General features: G+C 43.8%; 1 protein-coding gene across 1 annotated transcript in view; it reads left to right on the forward strand.

The window, feature by feature from the left end:
• LOC119161164 (stearoyl-CoA desaturase 5) overlaps window positions 1-19,763 on the forward strand; it is a 33,047-nt gene extending 13,284 nt beyond the window's left edge. The window contains exons 2-6 of the mRNA XM_037413515.2: window positions 2,447-2,687; window positions 8,746-8,876; window positions 9,427-9,632; window positions 11,354-11,624; window positions 19,024-19,763. Coding sequence (XP_037269412.1) covers window positions 2,447-2,687; window positions 8,746-8,876; window positions 9,427-9,632; window positions 11,354-11,624; window positions 19,024-19,206 — 1,032 coding nt within the window. The 3' untranslated portion in view covers window positions 19,207-19,763. The remainder of the gene's footprint in view (window positions 1-2,446; window positions 2,688-8,745; window positions 8,877-9,426; window positions 9,633-11,353; window positions 11,625-19,023) is intronic.
• Window positions 19,764-20,542: the final 779 nt, after the last annotated feature.

Genomic DNA, 20,542 nt, shown 5'->3' on the forward strand with positions numbered 1-20,542 from the left:
TTGCACTTTTTAATTAACAAATCTGTTCTGAAGACTTGCCTGCGCAATTCCTCACACGAATGCTGACCCTTTGTAAACATAAACTATGAAATAAAATAAAACGCCAGGACAGTGGCAAAAGTGGCCCATGGTGGTGTTAGAAATCACAGTTGTCACACTGCACGCCCATTGCGGCACCTATAGCCTAGAAGGTGCGCACTCGCGCCCCTACAAGTCTGGCTGAACCTAAATAGGCTTGTTAACGATCTCGCACACTTTCATCACGGAACATACGATCCAGTTTAGCCTGCACACGAGCCTTCGTTTTTAAGCCCATGTTCAGAAAGCTGAAAAAAAAATGACGGTATAGTGTAGTAGCAGCTCATAGCAGCTGCGCCAGTAAACGCTGCGGAGTTCAGCCTGTATAGTTCGCTTTTGTCCTATCTTATACAAAGGCAAAATTTACCAGGAGTATTGTAGGTTAATCTGTCTATTCACTCCCTTTGTGCGAGAAAATAAAGCGGCTGCTTCAGGGGAAAATCACCAAAATAAATTAATAGAAAGAAAGACTTGCGACGATAAGTTTTAACCACGCACGGCGATACTGGCGCATGCATGATGTTTTTCTCAGGATTCTTGCTTCTATGGTAAATTGCCGAGTGCTATAGTGTGAAGGGAATAAGTCGTCTATGATTATAACTTCCAACTTTATAAGCAAACAAATTGAGATAGTGCAGTTTGATAATTTTGAAGAAAAAATGGAGCAGGAAAGGAAAAAAAATACGGAATTCATATGTTTCCGGCAAATAATCGATTCGTCTCTCTTTCCTTCTGATCCGATATTGTGCACATATATTACTACTCACGCTTTGACGAAAAAATGCTAATAATGGTCACAATAATACGGAGCAACAGGTATTACAGCAACGAAAACCTCCGAGATGAAGAAACCTTTTGCACTTTTTTCGCTAGGAGAAGGGCGCGTGCGCAGTGGCATCGTGAAAAAAGCAGATTGACCCACCCGGGTGTCTTCCTTCCGGTAATTCGGGAAACTTAGACCGGACCTTCCTTAAAGCAGGGAGCCGACGGGCGAAGAAAGCGACGCATGCCGAGTTGCGCTGTGTACAACAGGCGGGTGGTCATTAAGCCGGATTTATCAGCCCTCGGCAGAACTCAGGCGAGTAGCCACAAGTTTTTCAGGAGGAGGGGGGGGGGGGGAAGGGCAGCTTTTAGGAATGGTTATTTTTCTTTATGTATGCCATTGCGAGAAAAATAGGGGATGGGGAGAGGCACGGGCCTGGTGTTTTACTCACTGGCTACTCCACTGACACAACTCCCTGAGACGAGCGTTTATTTCTACCAGTCACAAGTTACTGCAGTATTCCTTGAAAGTTTTAAAAGTGGTCGAGTCAAGTACAGTTCTAGCGCGAGAATAGCCCATCTTCACTGTGCACCGCGTTTGTCAAAGGCTGGAGTGCCTTAAACGCTTTCTATTTCTAAGATATTCAGCCGCGGTCCAATAAACTACGTTCCCAAGGACCTTGAGCCTTGCAAGTCACACGTAATAGGATCGCGGCAAGTCTGATCTGATGCTGGTGTACGAGCAAGAAGGCCTCTTCCATGTCTAATCGACCACACTCGGGTTGCTTCTCTCGCTATTCTTCTCTAGCAGTAAAAAAAGCAAAACAATAAAACAAGGTTGCAGTATTTTATCGACATCACCGTTGTTATTATCAAGCCATTCATCATTACTTCAAAAAAATCTACATAAGTCGAATGATCATGAAGTATTTGAAGGCCAAGCAGATGCTCACCTCCTAAAGCCGGGCTAAAAAAGTGCTCACGAAAACGCCGGGCCATTGCAGCCATTCGCAGCGAATAGGAATCGTCCACGTAACAAAAAGGCTGGTATTGAGAATCTTGCTCTGTATATAACGAATACACAACCGTTTAGATGCTTTATTTGCACCGCTTTTGCTTGCACCAGTAGCAGCGCTAATCTTTTTCGCGTGCAATAAACAATGCATGCTTCAGCTGGTGAAACAGGCCCTCCCACTTCCTCGAATAGCGTGAGTCTCGTGTTGCCTGGGCGGTTGAGCGACGCCACTATGTTGTCTCCAATTTCGAAGTCTAAGAGGGACCTTGCGGTTGCCATTGTAGGAACGAAGGCTCCCTTTTTACCCGTTTATTCCGGGTTATTAGCTTAATTGCAAGGTGAAGTTGCATGCGACCGCCGTTTTGCCTGCTCCTTCGTTTACTTTAATTTCGTATTTTTTTTTGTGTGTTCGGCCTCATCTCCATCACTCGTGACGCTTCCTCCCACTAGGAGCTCGTATATACAACTGAAGTCTGTGCACAGACAGCTGAGCGGAGAGTGCGTTGTAAGCGAGCTCGTACTTTGGTCACCTTGGAGATAAACGCCTAACACGCGTTCATGCGCAAATACTCACTTGTGCTTTTTCGGCAGGGCTCCGTAACGACCACCTCGGTGACGGAGAGGAAAAGGCACCTGGAGAACAATGATGTCCAAGATCACCAGCAGCTGCCGGACAACAGCAGCGACCCCGAGAGCGAAGCGGTCTCCGAGGTTCCTTACAAGACGGAAATCGTCTGGCGCAACGTGTTGCTCTTCATTGGGCTTCACATCGGAGCCGCCTGTGGCCTCTACTGCGCTATATTCACGGCCAAGTGGCAGACGAACCTTTTGGGTGAGAACCCCGGATGCCGTGGCTTCTGTAGCTCGCGCCTTCCACTATACGCTAGATCTCGGCTGAGAAACCCAGTGGCAAAGTACCGCCAGGCTGTACTCAATAGTTTCTTTTTTGTTTTTATGTATAGCGATGGCACTTAGCGACTTTTTTTCTTCAGAAAGCACACTCGAATTCGCCCCCAGCTCCCTTGAAAATTGGCTGCGTTATAAAATTTCCCTCCACCCAAAAATTAAAGCAAGAAAAAAAAGCAAAGAAGTCATTCCACTCGGCGAAGGTAGGTGAGCAGCTTTCGGCCTTAAAAAATCCCTTAGGAGTAGTATTGGGGATCAATAAGCGCATTTTGAGGGTGCTATACATTTTTAAGTGGCATCGCCACAACGTTTCCTTTCTATCGTTCGTTAGCCCCTTGAGCAATGTTGCACAACAGCAATAGCGCATCAGTAGCACACGCCGAAACGCATGTTTGGCGTCAAGTTATCGTAAAGCCAGAATTTTACCGATCTGTGCCATTCTTCACCTCAGCTTTAGATGTTATCCTGCAGAGGGCTTTTTATTAGGTCGCCACTACAGCATTCCATACCAACGAGCAGCTGCAGCGGCCAATAGGCCTCGACAGCTGGTATGGCGGTGCTGCGGCGCTTGGACGATGTCGCGATGCATTTACACTCACGGCCATCACTGGCGGCGCTGATCGAGCTCGAATTCGCAATAATAGTAAGCGCTAAAAAAATGAGAAGCGTCTTTTTATCTCGCACATCACGCCAGCCTTATCCAACGCTTTAATCGCTCGTACTCGTGAGTCTTCAACGTAAGTCCATAAAATTTCATTTTTTGGCAGCTGACACGCAGCTTACCGGCCACATTGCTGCAGATGATATCACAGCCATACAGGCAACACTCCTGTGTGAGCGCGAATTAGATTGATACCTTTGATATGCAACCACTCGCAGTCACGACTGATTAGCAGCGCGCCGCTCCGTGGAACGGTGCCAGTTCTCAGTTCTGTGAAAACTGTAGCACACTAGGCTCATATAGCGAGAGGTTAACTGTTCCTTTTCGCCTACGCATTAACTCTAAGCACGCAGCGATCCCATTGGATCTAGCGTATACTGATACAAAACAGAGGCAACGGGTCAAGTTAAAGGGACCCTGGAACGCTTATCAGCATGATTAGAGAACGCTGCTGATCGGTAGTCAGGGCTCCTGAGAACAGGCGAGTCAAACAATATAGCGTATTCGCGCGGCCTGAATTTCAAAATTTGTTCTCAAAGTGAGCGAATCTTTCGCTCGTCTCTCGATAAATGATGCCGTAAACCAAGAGTCTATATGGCCATTAGCCGATTTGAGCTGCGTGATTCGCCTAGTTATCGTGGCCGCCGCGAGATGCTACGACACGCCCGTGCACTCTAAAGTCCATTAACAGTACGCTGTAAAGTGCATCGACGATCCACTTACTCGCCCTTCGTAAGGCGTAGTGAGCGAGGTGCAGGGGTGGATCCAGCCACTCATTTTAGGAGGGGGGGGGGGTGCCTGAAAAAAACATTACAGAGGGGGGCGTGGTCATGAAACAGTGGTTTCTCTCTGTGTCCTAAACGGTGATAAGAGGTGGACTTCGAACAAAGACACTGCAATGTAACGTTGTAGTGATGATAACCAGAAAGTGACATGACCACATATTAGGAATCTACCTATTCGCTTTGCCAACTTTGCGACTAACAAAGGAAACACCATTTAAGCAACATTGACAGCGCCGAGTGTACATTCGAGAATGCGACACTTGCTCGAGTCGCATGCGAATGCCGATTATATGCAACTCTTCCGCTTTATAGAATCCGCGACAGTGTTCAAAAAAGGTAGAATACCGCACGTGCGTGTCCTGCACTTGTGGTGACCATCTAACAAGAGCGATATTAGAAAAAAGAACACACCCTCCCCTCTCTCACCGAAAAAAAAAAGAACACTCACTATGAGCGCAAAATAATACGAGTGGAGGCGACGCAGACACGGGACACGCAATCTTCTGGAATTTGCGACTGGTGTAAAAAGCCCCGTGACAACATCTCTGAAAACATTTTTTCTTTAATTTCACGCCGCACAACGCGTAAACGACGAACCCAGTATGCATCATGTTTCTGCTCGCAATCAGGCAACATATTTTTTTTTAAAGGCACACATCTGTTGGCACAAGTTCTTTCAAACGACAAAGTCATGCACAGTACACAACAAGCTCTGTGCTTAAACAATGAATGCGGATCGGTAAGATGTGATTGATTTGTGGGGTTTAACGTCCCAAAACCACCATATGATTATGAGAGACGCCGTAGTGGAGGGCTCCGGAAATTTCGACCACCTGGGGTTCTTTAACGTGCGCCCAAATCTGAGCACACGGGCCTACAACATTTCCGCCTCCATCGGAAATGCAGCCGCCGCAGCCGGGAATCGAACCCGCGATTTGCGGGTCAGCAGCCGAGTACCTTAGCCACTAGACCACCGCGGCGGGGCATTTGGTAAGATGTGGTGTAAGGGGTAATAGAAGGGACAAATGACGCCAAAGTCATTGTTGTTCAGTCATTATGACGCTATAGAAGTGATCACGTAACTTACCCTTTCCTCACACGACTGACTATCTCACCATCTTTAAGCAACGCTCAAGGGTTGGTCACGCTTCTTAGCACAATCTCGCTAAGCCCAAGGTGGTGCAACATGCGGTGTTGTATACGAGCACGAGCTCAAATGGGCGAAGGGAAACCATGAAATCTCTAAAGCAGATTATATCAGCAATGCGCTTCGGAGCTGGACGTGCTATTCTTACCGTGCTATAGTGTGCAACAACACTGGCGCTTAGTAATTTGTAGAAGGTTCTGTGCCTTGCACAGACTCGTGTCCAGGCGTAAGTACACTTAGCGTAAACACGGAAGCAAGTACAGCACGAGGCTATCAACAACTCCTTATACCAACACGAAGCCTTGCACATGCGCAGGTCATTCGCCGTGTGTGGTTATATTTCAGTCGTGCGCATCGCATCAGCGGTAAGCGCCTTGGCGAACGTGCGCGCAGATGACTCGGTGCGCGCGGTGTTAAAATATAGTCTTGACCCTAACACCCTGCGCGTGTGCAGTGACTCGAGTTCATGTAGGCTGGAGTCGCTGATATCGCACTATGCCTCGCGTATTTGTGTTCATACTCACCCCCGTATTCTAGAACGTCCCTTCACTCAACGCTCCACCTTCACTTGAGAAAGCCAATGGCAGTGCCGTCTCTAGTCATGACAAGTCACTGCATATCAGTGATAATCTGCTGCGATTCTTGTGTAGCGCAGCGTCATTTTCAGCCGAGCGGCGGCGCAGTGCTCAACTTTGTCAAGTGAAGGGTGAAAGTCGAGTCGAGGAGCGTTTGTGAATACGGGGGTTACCCCCGTATTCAGAAACGTTCCTCGACTCGACTTTCAACCTTCACTTGAGAGAGTTGAGCACTGCGCCGCTGCTCGGCTGAAAATGACGCTGCGCTACACAAGAATCGCAGCAGATTATCACTGATATGCAGTGACTTGTCATGACTAGAGACGGCACTGCCATTGGCTTTCTCAAGTGAAGGTGGAGCGTTGAGTGAAGGGACGTTCTAGAATACGGTGGTTAGAGTTCTCACGACTGGATGTTTGTGGTATGCACGCGTGTGATTTGGAAGCCACGAAACGCTATTCTGCAGTGGATGGAGATGGTCGTAGGCGAATCGCATATAGAAGCCGTTCAAGTATAGGTAGCGTCAGAACTGCGTCAAAGGCCTAAACGAGGTGCGCAGTACAATGCGATAATGGTAAGGGAAGAACGTGACATACACCGAAAATAAAAAAACGGGCATGTCATATTTAAGGAGGGTGGAAAACTACCTTAACACTGAAGGCGGAACTGACAACAATGACGTCAAAATGACTACGGTACGAACTACTACGGCGTTCTAGTAGCACACGTAGCAAGCGTATGTAATCTAATGCAATTAAATATTTTACGTGTCAAACTACGACATATTTAAGAGGCATGTCCAAGCGGAGGACTCCAGAACAAATATGACCACCTAGAACTCTTAAGGGGCACTTGAATCTAAGTGCATGGGTGTTCTTTCATTTTGACCCATCGAAAGGCAGCCGCAATGGTCGGGAGTCAACCCCGTGTGGTCGGGAGTCGGGAGTCGAACCCTTCCTATACTTTCAATGTACACAGCAGGTATCAGCGCCTAATGCTTTCAAGAACTATTTCGTTCAAGCAAAATTCGCAGGAGGTATTGCCGAATTTCGCTTACCGCATACGTTGTATGTCACCTTACAGACTAATCATCTCCACCTGGCATTTGCAAAAAGTGAGCGCATGGTCTGAAAAGCGGAAGGCCTCACAAGCAGCCACACTTAAGCTAATCAGGCTAAAGGTGCATGCATGCTGATGTTACTTTCAATAAGCGCCTGCTGAAACAATGAAAATACTTGATGACATTTACCTGATGTGACAATTCTTTAGAGCTGGCCCATCACAGTTAATGAAAGAACGACTTTATTCGGATCCTCTATAATAAATAACCGGACCGCCGCAAGGCAGATAGGTTTTATTTTGCATAACTTGAAATACGTTGTCCGCATACTACCTGAGACAAACAAAGCAATGAAAAGCTCCCATGGCTATCCATGTACCTTTAGCAACAAAGTCAGTTTAGCCCAAACTTGACGTCCATCCTGATACTTTTCTCAGGAAGGGGGGGGGGAGGGGGGGTCAAAAAGATTTTTACGTGGAACAAAAAAAAAAAAGAAATCAGGCAGTGAAACTTGACCTCGATTGGTCAGAAAGAAACTAATCCTACATTCACAAAAACGTATTAGGCTAAAAGGTTTCGTGAGAGAATACTCGAGCCAGTCACGATACCTGACGTATCATTAGCGATGCTTACAAATGGACAAACGCACTTTAGAAATACCTCCCGCGGTAGTCTATAGTGACTAAGGCGCTACAATAGTCACCTGAAGGTCACGGATAGAATACCGGCCGCGACGGTCCCATTTTCATGAAGGCGAAAATCCTTGAGGCCCGTGAGCTCAGATTTAGGCGCACAATAAAGAACTCCAGGTGGTCGAAATTTCCGAAGCCCTCCCCTACAGTGACCCTCATAATCATATCGATGGTTTTAGGACGTTAAGCCCCCCCCCCCCCCAATTTCGATTAAACTTATGAAAAAGATGTTTTGCGAATTTAGCCCCAGATCTTGCCCTGTATACCATCCGTGACGTTATATGCCGTAACCGCTGGACATTTGTACAGCCATCGTCAATAACTCTACCAGAATATTTTACTTAGGTCCACCATACGTCTGGTTCTTATAGCAAGGCACTATACTCTCCTTGCGCATTTGCACCCCCCACCCCCACGTTTGCCTAAATAACCAAGATCCTATGCAAACTATAGCGTGACGTCATGAAAGAAGCTTTTTAATTCACTTGTACTACAACATAGCCGCTTCTACACTGCCAACGTACCATATCCACAGTTGTGTCGGTTGACCTGCTACAACGTCATGATGACGTGGCCGGAACGTCATCAGCCTTTGTGACAGGGTAACGCCAGACACCACCCGTGATATACTCATAAGGTTCCCGTGACGTCAAGAACCTAGGTTTTTCTTTGTCCTCGTAGGCCAACACCGTGAACTTGGTGATGTTAGGGCAAGTTATATTTCAAACAGGTTATCTCTGAACTGTCCAGGAATATCCCAGAACCATTCCAGTTCATTTACACTTTTGTGAAATGCACTTACGTTAGTTCAAATGTAAATGCGTTAAGAGCTCTCTGGCTTCAGGTCTTCATTTTCAGTAGATGCCCGAAAGTCAAATGAAGAAAAATGTATTATTTTAAATTCGTCTTTCGCGGTCACAATTTTTTGCATACATTGTCCTTCTCTTGGTAAGATTCAACTAGAACAGTATAATAAACATTCCGTTCATTCTAACAATTAACAAGCAAACTAACAAAGTGTAGAAAGTCTGGTAAATGGAACCTCGTTACGCCTCTCCTCGCAGCTTTCATCGGTCTGGGCATTTCGGGTGTTGGCTCTTCAGTGGCTGCTCACAGACTTTGGTGCCATCGCACGTTCAAAGCGAAGTTGCCTCTCAGGATAATACTGATGATGGCCAACTGCTTCGCTCTACAGGTGAGTGCACAGAGCAAAGCGATCGCATAACATTAACCTCCTATACGTTAGCCCTCTTCCCTCCCCCCCCCCCATCTCTCTCTCGCTTGAATGAGAGCCAGTAGTCCGATTCCGAGCATTGTGTCTTTCTTGGCGTGATGCAGCATTTTGTACATGTCTTGTAACATTCTGAAAAATATTTTTTCATATATACAATAATCCTATACTCGTTTCGTACAGATGACGCTAAGAAGAATGATAAGCGATACCAATGACGACGACAAGTGACAAAAAAATTAAAATGAAGCCAATTCAGTCACATGGAGGTTAGGTCACGGGGTAGCTGTTTTATTAAACGCTGTGAATTGCGGTTTCAAACACATAAAAAAAAACAAATATGTTGAATAGGTAGGGAGATCATGCACGCTTTTTGTTCGAAAATCAGGTTAACAAGTGGACTTCGAGATCACCGTATTATGATCTTTTGTGATGTAAATACAAACTGAACGAAGCAATGTAAAGAAGTAATCTTTGAGTCACCTGTTTTTCTTTTTTGTCACCTGCAACGCAGAACGACGTTTACGAGTGGACGCGGGACCACCGGGTGCATCATAAGTTCTCGGACACGGATGCCGACCCGCACAACATTAACCGCGGCTTCTTCTTCGCGCACATGGGTTGGCTCATGTGCAAGAAGCATCCAGAGGTGTTCCGCAAAGGCGCCACTGTCGACTGTTCTGACGTGCTGGAAGATCCCGTCATTCGCTTCCAGAGGAGGTAAGTCTTCAGCGCAAACAACACGACTTCATGCGGACGCTGGTAAACTAGAGCGCAGCAGTGCAAAATGGCTTCAGACACCATGTCCATATCGTTTCATTGTTTGTACGTATGTACTATTGATTGGCAGGTGACGGTTAGCGCTGCGCTGTACGTTGCTAACAATAAAGGTAATTAAAATTTGCAGTTATAAGGAGTACTGAAACGAATTCACACTAGTTTCGGATTGTTGCTCGAAATAAGAACTCTGGTGTCGATAACCCTAAAGATAGTAATGCATGCCTGATAATGCATCGTGTATATATTTAATGTCACTACTTTAAAAGCACATGTGCAGTTTCGGTTTCGACGTCGAGGGGGCGGCATCTTATTGACTCCTCATGGCAGTGTAAACTCACGGCAAGACAGCAATTCGGGATGTACTAGCGGTATATCTGCGATCTACTTGTCGGGCACGTAAACCATGATGGGCGAATTGTCATGCTGCGACCCCAGCATAAATTTATTGTGATTGCAGCTACACACAGGACGCAGATCTCGCAAGCTCAGTGAAACTATGTCGAGTCGTCGGGATAAAATCCATTGCGGTGCGGCAGGCTTGCAAATGCTCAGTGACAAAAACATTAAATCTCAATTAACGTATCTTATACATGTTCTTTGGCTTGAGTGTGTGGGGAGCGTTTTCACTACATATACCAAGAAAAAAAAACCCTTTGCTATTTCTTAAAATCATGTCAGCACTCTTTTAAGTGTAGAACCGCTGCAGGATTACGACGTACACAATGATGGATGACTTCGGTTTTATTTTAAATGTAGTTGCCGCAGAAACCGATTGGCTCAAGCGACCGTGCTGACCTACGGTCACTTGTGTGAATTGTTTTCTGCGTTGACCGTACTCAGCTGGGGGTCTTTAATGCGTATACAGTTATAATTTACAAGCAACCGGTTGCTTCTGTATATCAATTGCATGAAAATGCGGAATTCAAGGCAGGCGCTTATGCTTTATTTTTCAGCCATTGCATTTGTCACCCTGAGCAACTAATTGCATAGCTGTGACTTTATTACTATAACGCTTCGGCATCTATTTTCTCGTGTCCCAACTACCTCGTGCCAAGTAAAAAAAAACTACAATCTGACCTCTTTTTTTAAGCAACCCACATTATTTTCTTTCTATATGCTTTGGAAAATATTTATTCATATATAATATCAAGTTACAACCACAGCCGTTATCATGACACTATACAGTTCTTGGTCTATTTGTACCACGCTGATTTCGTATTGAAAGCTATACGTTAGAAAATGGTTAACAATGTAATAATAAATCCTCTAAGGCGCCAGTAAAGTATACTCAGAGTTTCTCACTGAGAGTATATGAAACAATACCAAATTCTTTGCAGTGTTCATGAATGTTTCTAAAGCTTGGAACACGCTTACTGAAGCGCTCTGTATATTGAGTGGTTGACTTGACATCTCCACCAGAAGTGTGTATGGGTCACAGTGCAACTTAACAGGAGGTGTGCACCAGCTGTGTACAGAAGTTGTAAGGGTGGTCGTAAAACAAAGGCTCAAATAACCGGTGGTGCGAAACTTTTCAATCGAAAAACCTGTAAAGATTTCGTTCGCAGCTTTGTGAGACTCACTTAAGGGGCATATAAAAGATTGTTTGCTAAAATGCCGAATATACAAATTCATAGTGTAATTTCGAACCCACTTCGGCGCAGGTTTTATGTACCTCTGGTGACACTGTTCTGCTTCGTGTTGCCAACGATCGTGCCGATGTGGCTGGTGGGTGAGACGTTCTGGAACGCCCACCTGGTGAACGGCCTACTGCGCTACACCATCAGCCTGCACATGACGTGGTTGGTGAACAGCGCGGCACACACCTGGGGCTACAAGCCATACGACAAGAACATCGCGCCGACCGAGAACCCGGCCATGTCTATCGGAATGTTCGGCGAGGGCTTCCACAACTTCCACCACGCTTTTCCGCAGGTTCGTTCTTAGAGGTTGTTAGCCGCAATACGAGGTTCATTTATTAGACAACCCAATGCGTTCTCTAGAAAGATGCCTCCGGCGTCACTCTATGACCCATTGTTGTCATCCTGCTTTCTGTTGTGGTTGTTTTTCAAGAGATGCCACCAGCTACTCCCCTATCTCCACCGAAGGGTAGGTGTGCACGAGTAGTGTCAGGGCGGTGGTGTGCAATGCACATGTACATATGTGTTACAAGGGGCCACCGCGAAAATTCCTAACTACCACTTCCATCAGAAACAAAGGAAAATGGAAAGGGAAAGCCAGCAGATTTTAGGCAGACGTGGCAGTCATCATTCTAAAGAAGGCGTTTTACTGTCCCATTGAAAGTTCAATGGCTTAAAAAGAAATGTTCCAAGCCGATTATGATCACAATTAGACGTAGATGAGGTGTCTTATTCCTGTCCTCTATTTTGATCTTAGGTCGTTTAGGTACGTTGTTTTTTTGCTATATATACTAGCACCAGTAACATCCTGAAGCACATATGTATTTATATAAATATGAATGTGACTGCAATTATATGAATATTCCAAACTCGGTTTAATCACGCCGTTGCGGTCACTGCCACCGTGAGGTCCCCTATAAATTTCAAATCGATAACATGAACCCTCGCCCCTTATGTTCAATGTGCCAGTGAAAGCGTTCGAGGCCTGCCGACGACCGCTGCTCATGCGGAGATGAGACGCGCTGGCTGCTTCCGCCGCGCGGCATGCGCATGGGTAGTTCCTGAAAGAGGAGCTGTGCCTCACCGGCAAGAACTCCACACAGCAGTGAGTCGTATCTTTACAGGCAAACGACTCATAGGTTTGTACGTGCAGTGTCCTCACCTAAAAGTTTGCGTTGAAACCATATGCAACACGAAGGTCGCTTCGCTTGCTGCAGCAGCCGTGTTTCCTTACAACGGAGTTCTGTTGAGTTGCGCCGTGTCGCGTGCTAAACGAGGGAGCTGCAACGCTTCGTATGTAATTAGAATTTGCTGCTATGTTCATATTTATTACTTCAGCCTTGCGGCAAAAGTGACTATTTTCAATGCCTCACAGAGAAGTATTCTCATTGAAACCTTGAAGACTTGGAGATTTTCAATTTTCGGCACAAATCCGCCTTTCTTTTTTGCTTCAGTAAAGGTGAAATTTGAAATATTTTATGCTGTCGAGTTTTCTTAGGATTGTTAGAGTATATCGCAGTATTCGTCAATACGAGCTGTGCTAAATCAGAATTACATTTGTTATATTCCCAATGCTTTGCTGTTTTCTCTATCTCTCTGTTTTAATGCACCAAGTTTCATTCAAATCTCGTTAGCGATCACCTAATCACTGTTTTGATGCATTTCTAATGAAAATATTTGAAACCTTAGGGAAGGCGAACGCTGAAGCTTCTTATTAAATGGAGAATGCAAGCCGCACAATTCCGCACCAAACGAAGCTGAAGCTGCAACTTATAGAGACCAACTGAGACAAGGACTCGTCGAAACTTTCAAGAATACCTATTTTAGAATTCGTGTTTATCAAGCAGTGACATTTACTTATTACTGTACCTTGGCCAACAGCAAGAAGGTCTCAGGTGTTTTTTTTTATGTGAAGCATTTCTTAGCGAACTTCGGTGACTTTGAATCTATCTATCTATCTATCTATCTATCTATCTATCTATCTATCTATCTATCTATCTATCTATCTATCTATCTATCTATCTATCTATCTATCTATCTATCTATCTATCTATCTATCTATCTATCTATCTATCTATCTATCTATCTATCTATCTATCTATCTATCTATCTATCTATCTATCTATCTATCTATCTATCTATCTATCTATCTATCTATCTATCTATCTATCTATCTATCTATCTATCTATCTATCTATCTATCTATCTATCTATCTATCTATCTATCTATCTATCTATCTATCTATCTATCTATCTATCTATCTATCTATCTATCTATCTATCTAGCCGCCTACGACTTTTAGCTCTTATAAGGGGCATAAGGCGCTAGTCATAACATTAAAATTGAAATCTATGTGACGAATGTCACGATTTACAATTTTTATGGAGGCGGAAATATTGTAGGCCCGTGTGCTAAGATTTGGGTGCACGTTAAAGAACCCCAGGCGGTCAAAATTTCCGTAGCCCTCCACTACGGCATCTCTAATAATCATATGGTGGTTTTGGGACGTTAAACACCACATATCAACCAAATCATCAACGATTTACAATTTATTTTCTTGCTGCTCTTGCGGTGGTTTCGTTCACATGACATATCGCAAAACTGGCATGGTATGACATCACGGCATGGCGAACATAAATAACAGACCCTAACGTGGAAATCACGACTTGCGTGGCATATAAGCCATGACTACACGCCACGTTTATATATACTTCATCTACGCTCTGATTCCGCAGTGTCTGCATATCAGCCGTCATGCAGACACTGCGGAATCAGGGCGCAGGTGAAGTATATATAAACATTCTGGAAGAAATCTACAGGGGATCAACTGCTACCATAGTGCTTCATAAAGAAAGCAACAGAATACCAATCAAAAAGGGTGTAAGGCAGGGGGATACAATCTCCCCAATGCTATTTACCGCGTGCTTACAGGAGGTTTTCAGAAGCCTAGAATGGGAACAGTTAGGGATAAGAGTTAATGGAGAATACCTTAGTAACCTGCGCTTCGCCGATGACATTGCATTGCTGAGTAACTCAGGGGACGAATCACAACTCATGATTACGGAGTTAAACAAGGAGAGCAGAAAGGTGGGTCTTAAAATCAATCTGCAGAAAACGAAAGTAATGTACAACAACCTCGGAAAGGAGCAGCGCTTCGAGATAGGTAATAGTGCACTTGAAGTTGTAAAAGACTATGTCTACTTAGGGCAGGTAATAACCGCACAGACTAAGTAACTAGAAGAATAAGAATGGGGTGGAGCACATTCGGCAAGCACTCTCAAATTATGACAGGTAGATTGCCACTATCCTTCAAGAGGAAGGTATATAACAGCTGTATTTTGCTGGTACTTAGCTACGGAGCAGAAACCTGGAGACTTACTTAAAGGGTTCAGCTTAAATTGAGGACGACGCAGCGAGCAATGGAAAGAAAAATGGTAGGTGTAACCTTAAGAGGCAAGAAGAGAGCAGAGTGGATTAGGGGACAAACGGGGGTTAAGGATATCATAGTTGAAATAAAGAAGAGGAAAAGGACATGGGCCGGGCATGTAGCGCATAGACAGGATAACCACTGGTCATTAAGGGTAACTAACTGGATTCCCAGAGATGGGAAGCGGGTTAGGGGGAGACAGAAGGTTAGGTGGGCAGATGAGATTAAGAAGTTTGCGGGTATAAATTGGCAGCAGCAAGCACAGGACCGGGTTAACTGGCGGAACATGGGAGAGGCCTTTGTCCTGCAGTGGACGTAGTCAGGATGTCGAGGATGATGATGATGATGACATGCCACAGTCATGATGCGCTCGTGGTCGTTTCGGTACCTTCACTTATACCAAATTTGGTATTATTTCACCTGATTCTATTGTGAAGCTATATGACTGGTGCAAACATGATAATCATGAGATGCGTGTCATGTGACAACATGACTACATGTCACGGTCATGATGAGCTCGCGGTCGTTTCGGTAGCTTCACATATACCATATTTGGTATCAAGTGACACGAACGAGTTACGGAGGTAAATGACACGTTCAAACATGATAATCATGACATGCGGGTCTTGTAAAACTTGACTACATGCTACTCTCATAGCGCGCTCGCTGCCGTTTCGCTAGCTCCACATATACCAAATTTAGTATCACGTGACGTGACTAGACGACTGAAGTATTTACACGTTCAAACATGGTAATCATGACATTAAAGTCATGTACGGCATACATTGCGCCCGCCTCGTAACGTTGCACTGATATTAAAGGGATATATCAACCTTCTTCACTCATGCGTTGCACATTATTGCTTCTCACTGTATGTGAGATCTTCCATTTATTTTGCAAACAAGAACTTCTAAATAGAGTTAATCATCAAAATGCTAAAGCACATCCCGGCTGCGGCGGCTGCATTTCCGATGGAGGCGGAAATGTTGTAGGCCCGTGTGCTCAGATTTGGGTGCACGTTAAAGAACCCCAGGTGGTCAAAATTTCCGGAGCCCTCCACTACGGCGTCTCTCATAATCATATAGTGGTTTTGGGACGTTAAACCCCACATATCAATCAATCAATCAAAATGCTAAAGCACCACTTGGCCATTCTGCCATAGAAAAGCCAGACTACTACATTGGTGTTCTTCTCTTGTTCAAGTATTAACTGTGACTCGCAGAGTATTGGGGAGTGGCCAAGAATTTCCTGGTTTTATAAACATATAGAAAGCTTAACAATATGTGATAACTTATAAAGTACGCACTTTACACAAATTTTCAGTGAGTTTCGCATTATTTTACTGCACTTTCGTCGTCATTTTCAGTGAAACGCCTAGGAAATTGTTTTTTAGGAACGTGCGAGTATTAGGAAATTTCGAATAACAAATTGAATAGCGCTGTATTCGATTCGCTACTCACTCGTATAGTACCATATTCAAAAATATTCAAAATACCCAATACTTTCCTAATAACCAGCACCGATGGAAGAACAGCTTAAGGTTATTTTTTTCTTTTAATTCCTAAATCAATATATCTGCGAACAACACAAGTTTTCACAAGACTACGAGAACTAGAATGATATCTGGATGAACTTAATTTTTTAAAAACTCCACTCCTACTGACTTTTTAGGATGTTGAAGTTGTTTATCGCATTATCCAGTTTCGGTCTTTACCTTGTACCTAATAACTGGAGGTGGAAACTACGACTGCATGCAGCTTCATGGATAGAAACAGATGCAAATGTTGCGTTTGCGTAAATTGTTCTTGCATATGTAGATTTAAATGCCGATTCTTACATTCCTTTTGTGCGCAGGTCATGTTGTGATGATAGGATGATCTGCTTCATTACATTTTAGCTGTATCCGCGGTGTTTAGTTGAAAACCGTTTAGTTTTAGTGTCCCAATTTTATTTTAAAAGAAGTGACAAAATCTGACAATAATAATGGTAGTGAAGGCTGCATTCCAACCTACAGTTACCAAATATGACTAAGGCTCTAGTCACCTGCTTTATATACGGGCGTACCTTAAGTTTAGAAATTGGGATATTTTGAGTGCATAAAAACCAACTATAATCTTTCATGAAGAAATTTTGTTGTAATTCATTTCAAATAAAATGTGTTCTAAGACTGTTATGAAAATGGGCTGCTTACTATTAAAAATATTCAGTGAATTCGATCACTGCTTGTCTTCGATTCAGTACCATAACTATTCGATTCGTTTTCTATTCGGTTGTGAGATTCACTATTCGCACATCTTTATTTATTTCTTTCGTGGGCTTCCGGGGGTGGCTTGATCACGAGGCACAGATCGTGCCCAGTTCAACACTTGGCGATGGAAGGCGGCGTTGTGCCTTGGTTAACGGAACTGAGACAGAGCGAGAGCACGTGAGAACGTATGCGAGACTTGTTCCTCTCCTGGGATCTAGGTGGCGCCAGGCTCCTCGAACACACAGCGCGTCTAGCGTCGACTGCTCTGCGCCCCTTGCTATCGCCTATCAGATCGAAGTAAGGGAAGTCATAATGTCTGTTGAGAATGCAGTCATAACACAACGTATATCCAGTGTCTTTGCAACATTTTTTTTAATCGCAAGAATCAACGCTATTCCTAAACAGCTTTCAGTAGGGAAAGTTATATAGGAGGACGAAGCGGAACGTTCACAGAGTCAGTATTGAAGCTGTTTTTTTTTAAATTTCTGCTTTTACTTTCTATGTAAGGTTAATACTGCACCCTTACAGCCTGATTCTCTCATGCCTTTAACGTCATCTTATAATCTTGCGCGCACACAAAAATATTATGTATTTAGCTGATGGGCATTACTGTGGAATTTAACACTCCGAAACCACCGCTTGATTATGAGAGACACCGTAGCGGAGGGCTCCGAAATTTTGACCATCTGGGTGTCCTTAACATGCAGCCAAATCTGAGCACACGGATCTACAGCATTTTCTCTTACATTGGAAATGCAGCCGCCACGGCTACGACCTCCGTGTCAGCAGCCGTATGCCTTTGCCACTAGACCACAGCTGTGGGGCAATGAGCAGTATTGAACATTATATATCACAATGGAAGACACCCTAAAGTTCACACAGAAAAATGAGAGAGACTGATTGGCGACTTGAGTATTATAAGTATGCGACGAGTTCACGAACAAGGGGCATGTCACAAGTGAAACGAAAGTGGAGAACGTTTTCTTACTTGAGACGTTCAACGTATACCGTAAAAAACACGTTGCACTTTGCAGATAACGTACGGTTTTCAGTCACTCGCCGCAAGTTCTTTTGTTCACGCATTTTAAGGGCTCAGTTGGTTTCATTAATATCGCATTTATTGCACTCTTAGATTTTATTCCTGAAACCTATATGGATCCGTTTGAAAGGCACCAGTAAATTAAATTAAACATATACCCCAGTTTGCTTGCCATGGTTAATTGAAAACTGGTAAGAGAATGCTGTTGTATACATCCTGAAACTCTGGCTCTGGAATTTCTTTGTGCACTTCTGTGTATCTTGCTGACAATTATTTTTCCAGGTTCTCATCCCGTGGTGCTTTCCCGTGAAGCCTATAAAGTATTTATAAAAATAATTACGAGGAGCAAGTACAATTATACCGCGAAACATCAAACATCAAAGGTGCTGCAATAATGATAAAAGTTAATACAGCAATATATACGAGCAGGCTGAAAAAACAAAAGGCAAGCTATATACACTATTAAATTATATGGAGTTGGTTTGATTTGCAACCAAGAAGAGGCAGTTCTTCATTTCTAGCAATCGGTTTCCAGAAACCGATTGCTGTATGTAAATGATATATGCTACAGTTAAAATTTGTTGCTGTAATGCATTAGTTGCAATACTACGAAAGCTTTTCCATTCAAAGACCCCTTAGTCCCTCATTAATCTATTATAGGCAAATATTGAAAGAAAGAGATACAGGAACAAGAGTTCACGGTATGGTTACTTGTGCTTCTCTAGAGAACGTCTAACAGAAATAACGTGGGAAGGCAACATTCCTAAGACGAGTGCATATAACTGCATCATGGATTCCAACGAATTCTTTCAGACAGTATTCTCTTAAGGAACAAGAGACAGCAAGTGTCTCTTGTTCCTAAGGACAGAAATGTGTCTTTCACTTCGCTGTTGACGCCTGTAGGCAATGAGCCCACGTCAGTGGGCACCTTACGCTGTTCACTCATGTATTGTTTTCATTTCGTTCTTTCTTGTTGCAGGACTACAAGAGCAGCGAGTTCGGCATACTGTTCAACCCTGCCACTATCTTCATCGACTTAATGGCGCTTATTGGACAGGCATATGATCTGAAGACCACACCTCAGCACGTCATTGAGAAACGAATCGAGAGGACTGGCGATAAGAAGCAGCACTGCTTGAAGATATTTGGGTCCTCCTCTTGAAAGAGAGGGGAAAACCTAGAGAAGGGGGGGGGGGAGCAGAAAAAGTCGTTACTACGCCTGAATCTCGGCAGCAGCTCAGTGCGTTCTTGCTTGCTTTTTTTTGCAATCTTGCCTCACAATTCTTTTTCATTGTTTTTGCTTCTAATATTTAAGGCTTTCTCGCTAGCCTTCTTCACTTACTTTTACAGTTTCTGCAGTCTCCTTCTTTCATGACAACATCTTTCATTGATACTCGATTGCTTTCACTAATGGCAAACACCTGCCACCTGCCCGAGCAAAAGGGGCAGTAATGACCACTGGAGAACAATTCACGAGCATGATAGCAAAACATATCTATAAGACCATTAGTTGTACTTGTATTAGTTCAGCAATGTTTGTATGTATAAAGCAACTTTGTATGGGTATTTATCCCTAAAAAATGTACTACTCTATATTGAGTCGCAAGCTGGCTCAAAGACGACAAAGGAGAGATGGTAGCGACGACAGTTATAGTGGTATGCTTGGTGAACGAGCAAGGGGCGAGTACTAACTAGCACGCACTGAATATAATCTGATATATATATATATATATATATATATATATATATATATATATATATATATATATATATATATATATATATATATATATAGGATGTTCACAAAGGTCAGAATACTTGTCGTAGACGGCGAGGCCGTCATAAATCTAGAGACATAATAACTAAGAAGCTCGTGTCTTGTTCAAGTACATAGCACTTAGGAGCCCAACTTGTCACCCATTCATATATATTGTGGCGTGATCACTCTCAATATCACCTTGTAGATGCAGACCTTAAACAAGGCTAGCAATACTCTAAGGATAATAAACGAAAGAGGACTAACAAAGATAATCAGAAAGTAATCGAAATAAGTAACCTAACGATCATTAAAAATGCTTCGAAAACACGTAGTTGACACTTAGGCCGGGCAAGAGAGGGCGCCATCATCTCTGGAAGCGCGCGTGTGCTTATCTAACTGGCGCTTTTGCGGCGCTACATGTGAAGGGGAAAACAATGAGACGAAACACGTTGCAGACGAAGCGTATCTTAACTTCCGTAGCCAGCAGAAAGTCAATAAAGTGCACCAAAAAGTAGCGCGCATGTCCCCCACCGAGTATACGCAAATCTCCTTGACAAAATCCTACTAGTGCCGGGAAAACGCTACATGCTTACCTAAAACAATAACGTAATCAACGGTTTGGTAAACGGAGTAGTCGCAACTCTATCAACGGAAATACTTGCGTGCACATGCTACGCACTTCAGGTTTCACACTGGTCAAGCAGTATTTAGCGCATAATTTAAAGTAAGACAGTCCCTA

This window comes from Rhipicephalus microplus, chromosome X (assembly GCF_043290135.1).
Source record: "Rhipicephalus microplus isolate Deutch F79 chromosome X, USDA_Rmic, whole genome shotgun sequence".
Classification (NCBI taxonomy): domain Eukaryota; kingdom Metazoa; phylum Arthropoda; class Arachnida; order Ixodida; family Ixodidae; genus Rhipicephalus; species Rhipicephalus microplus.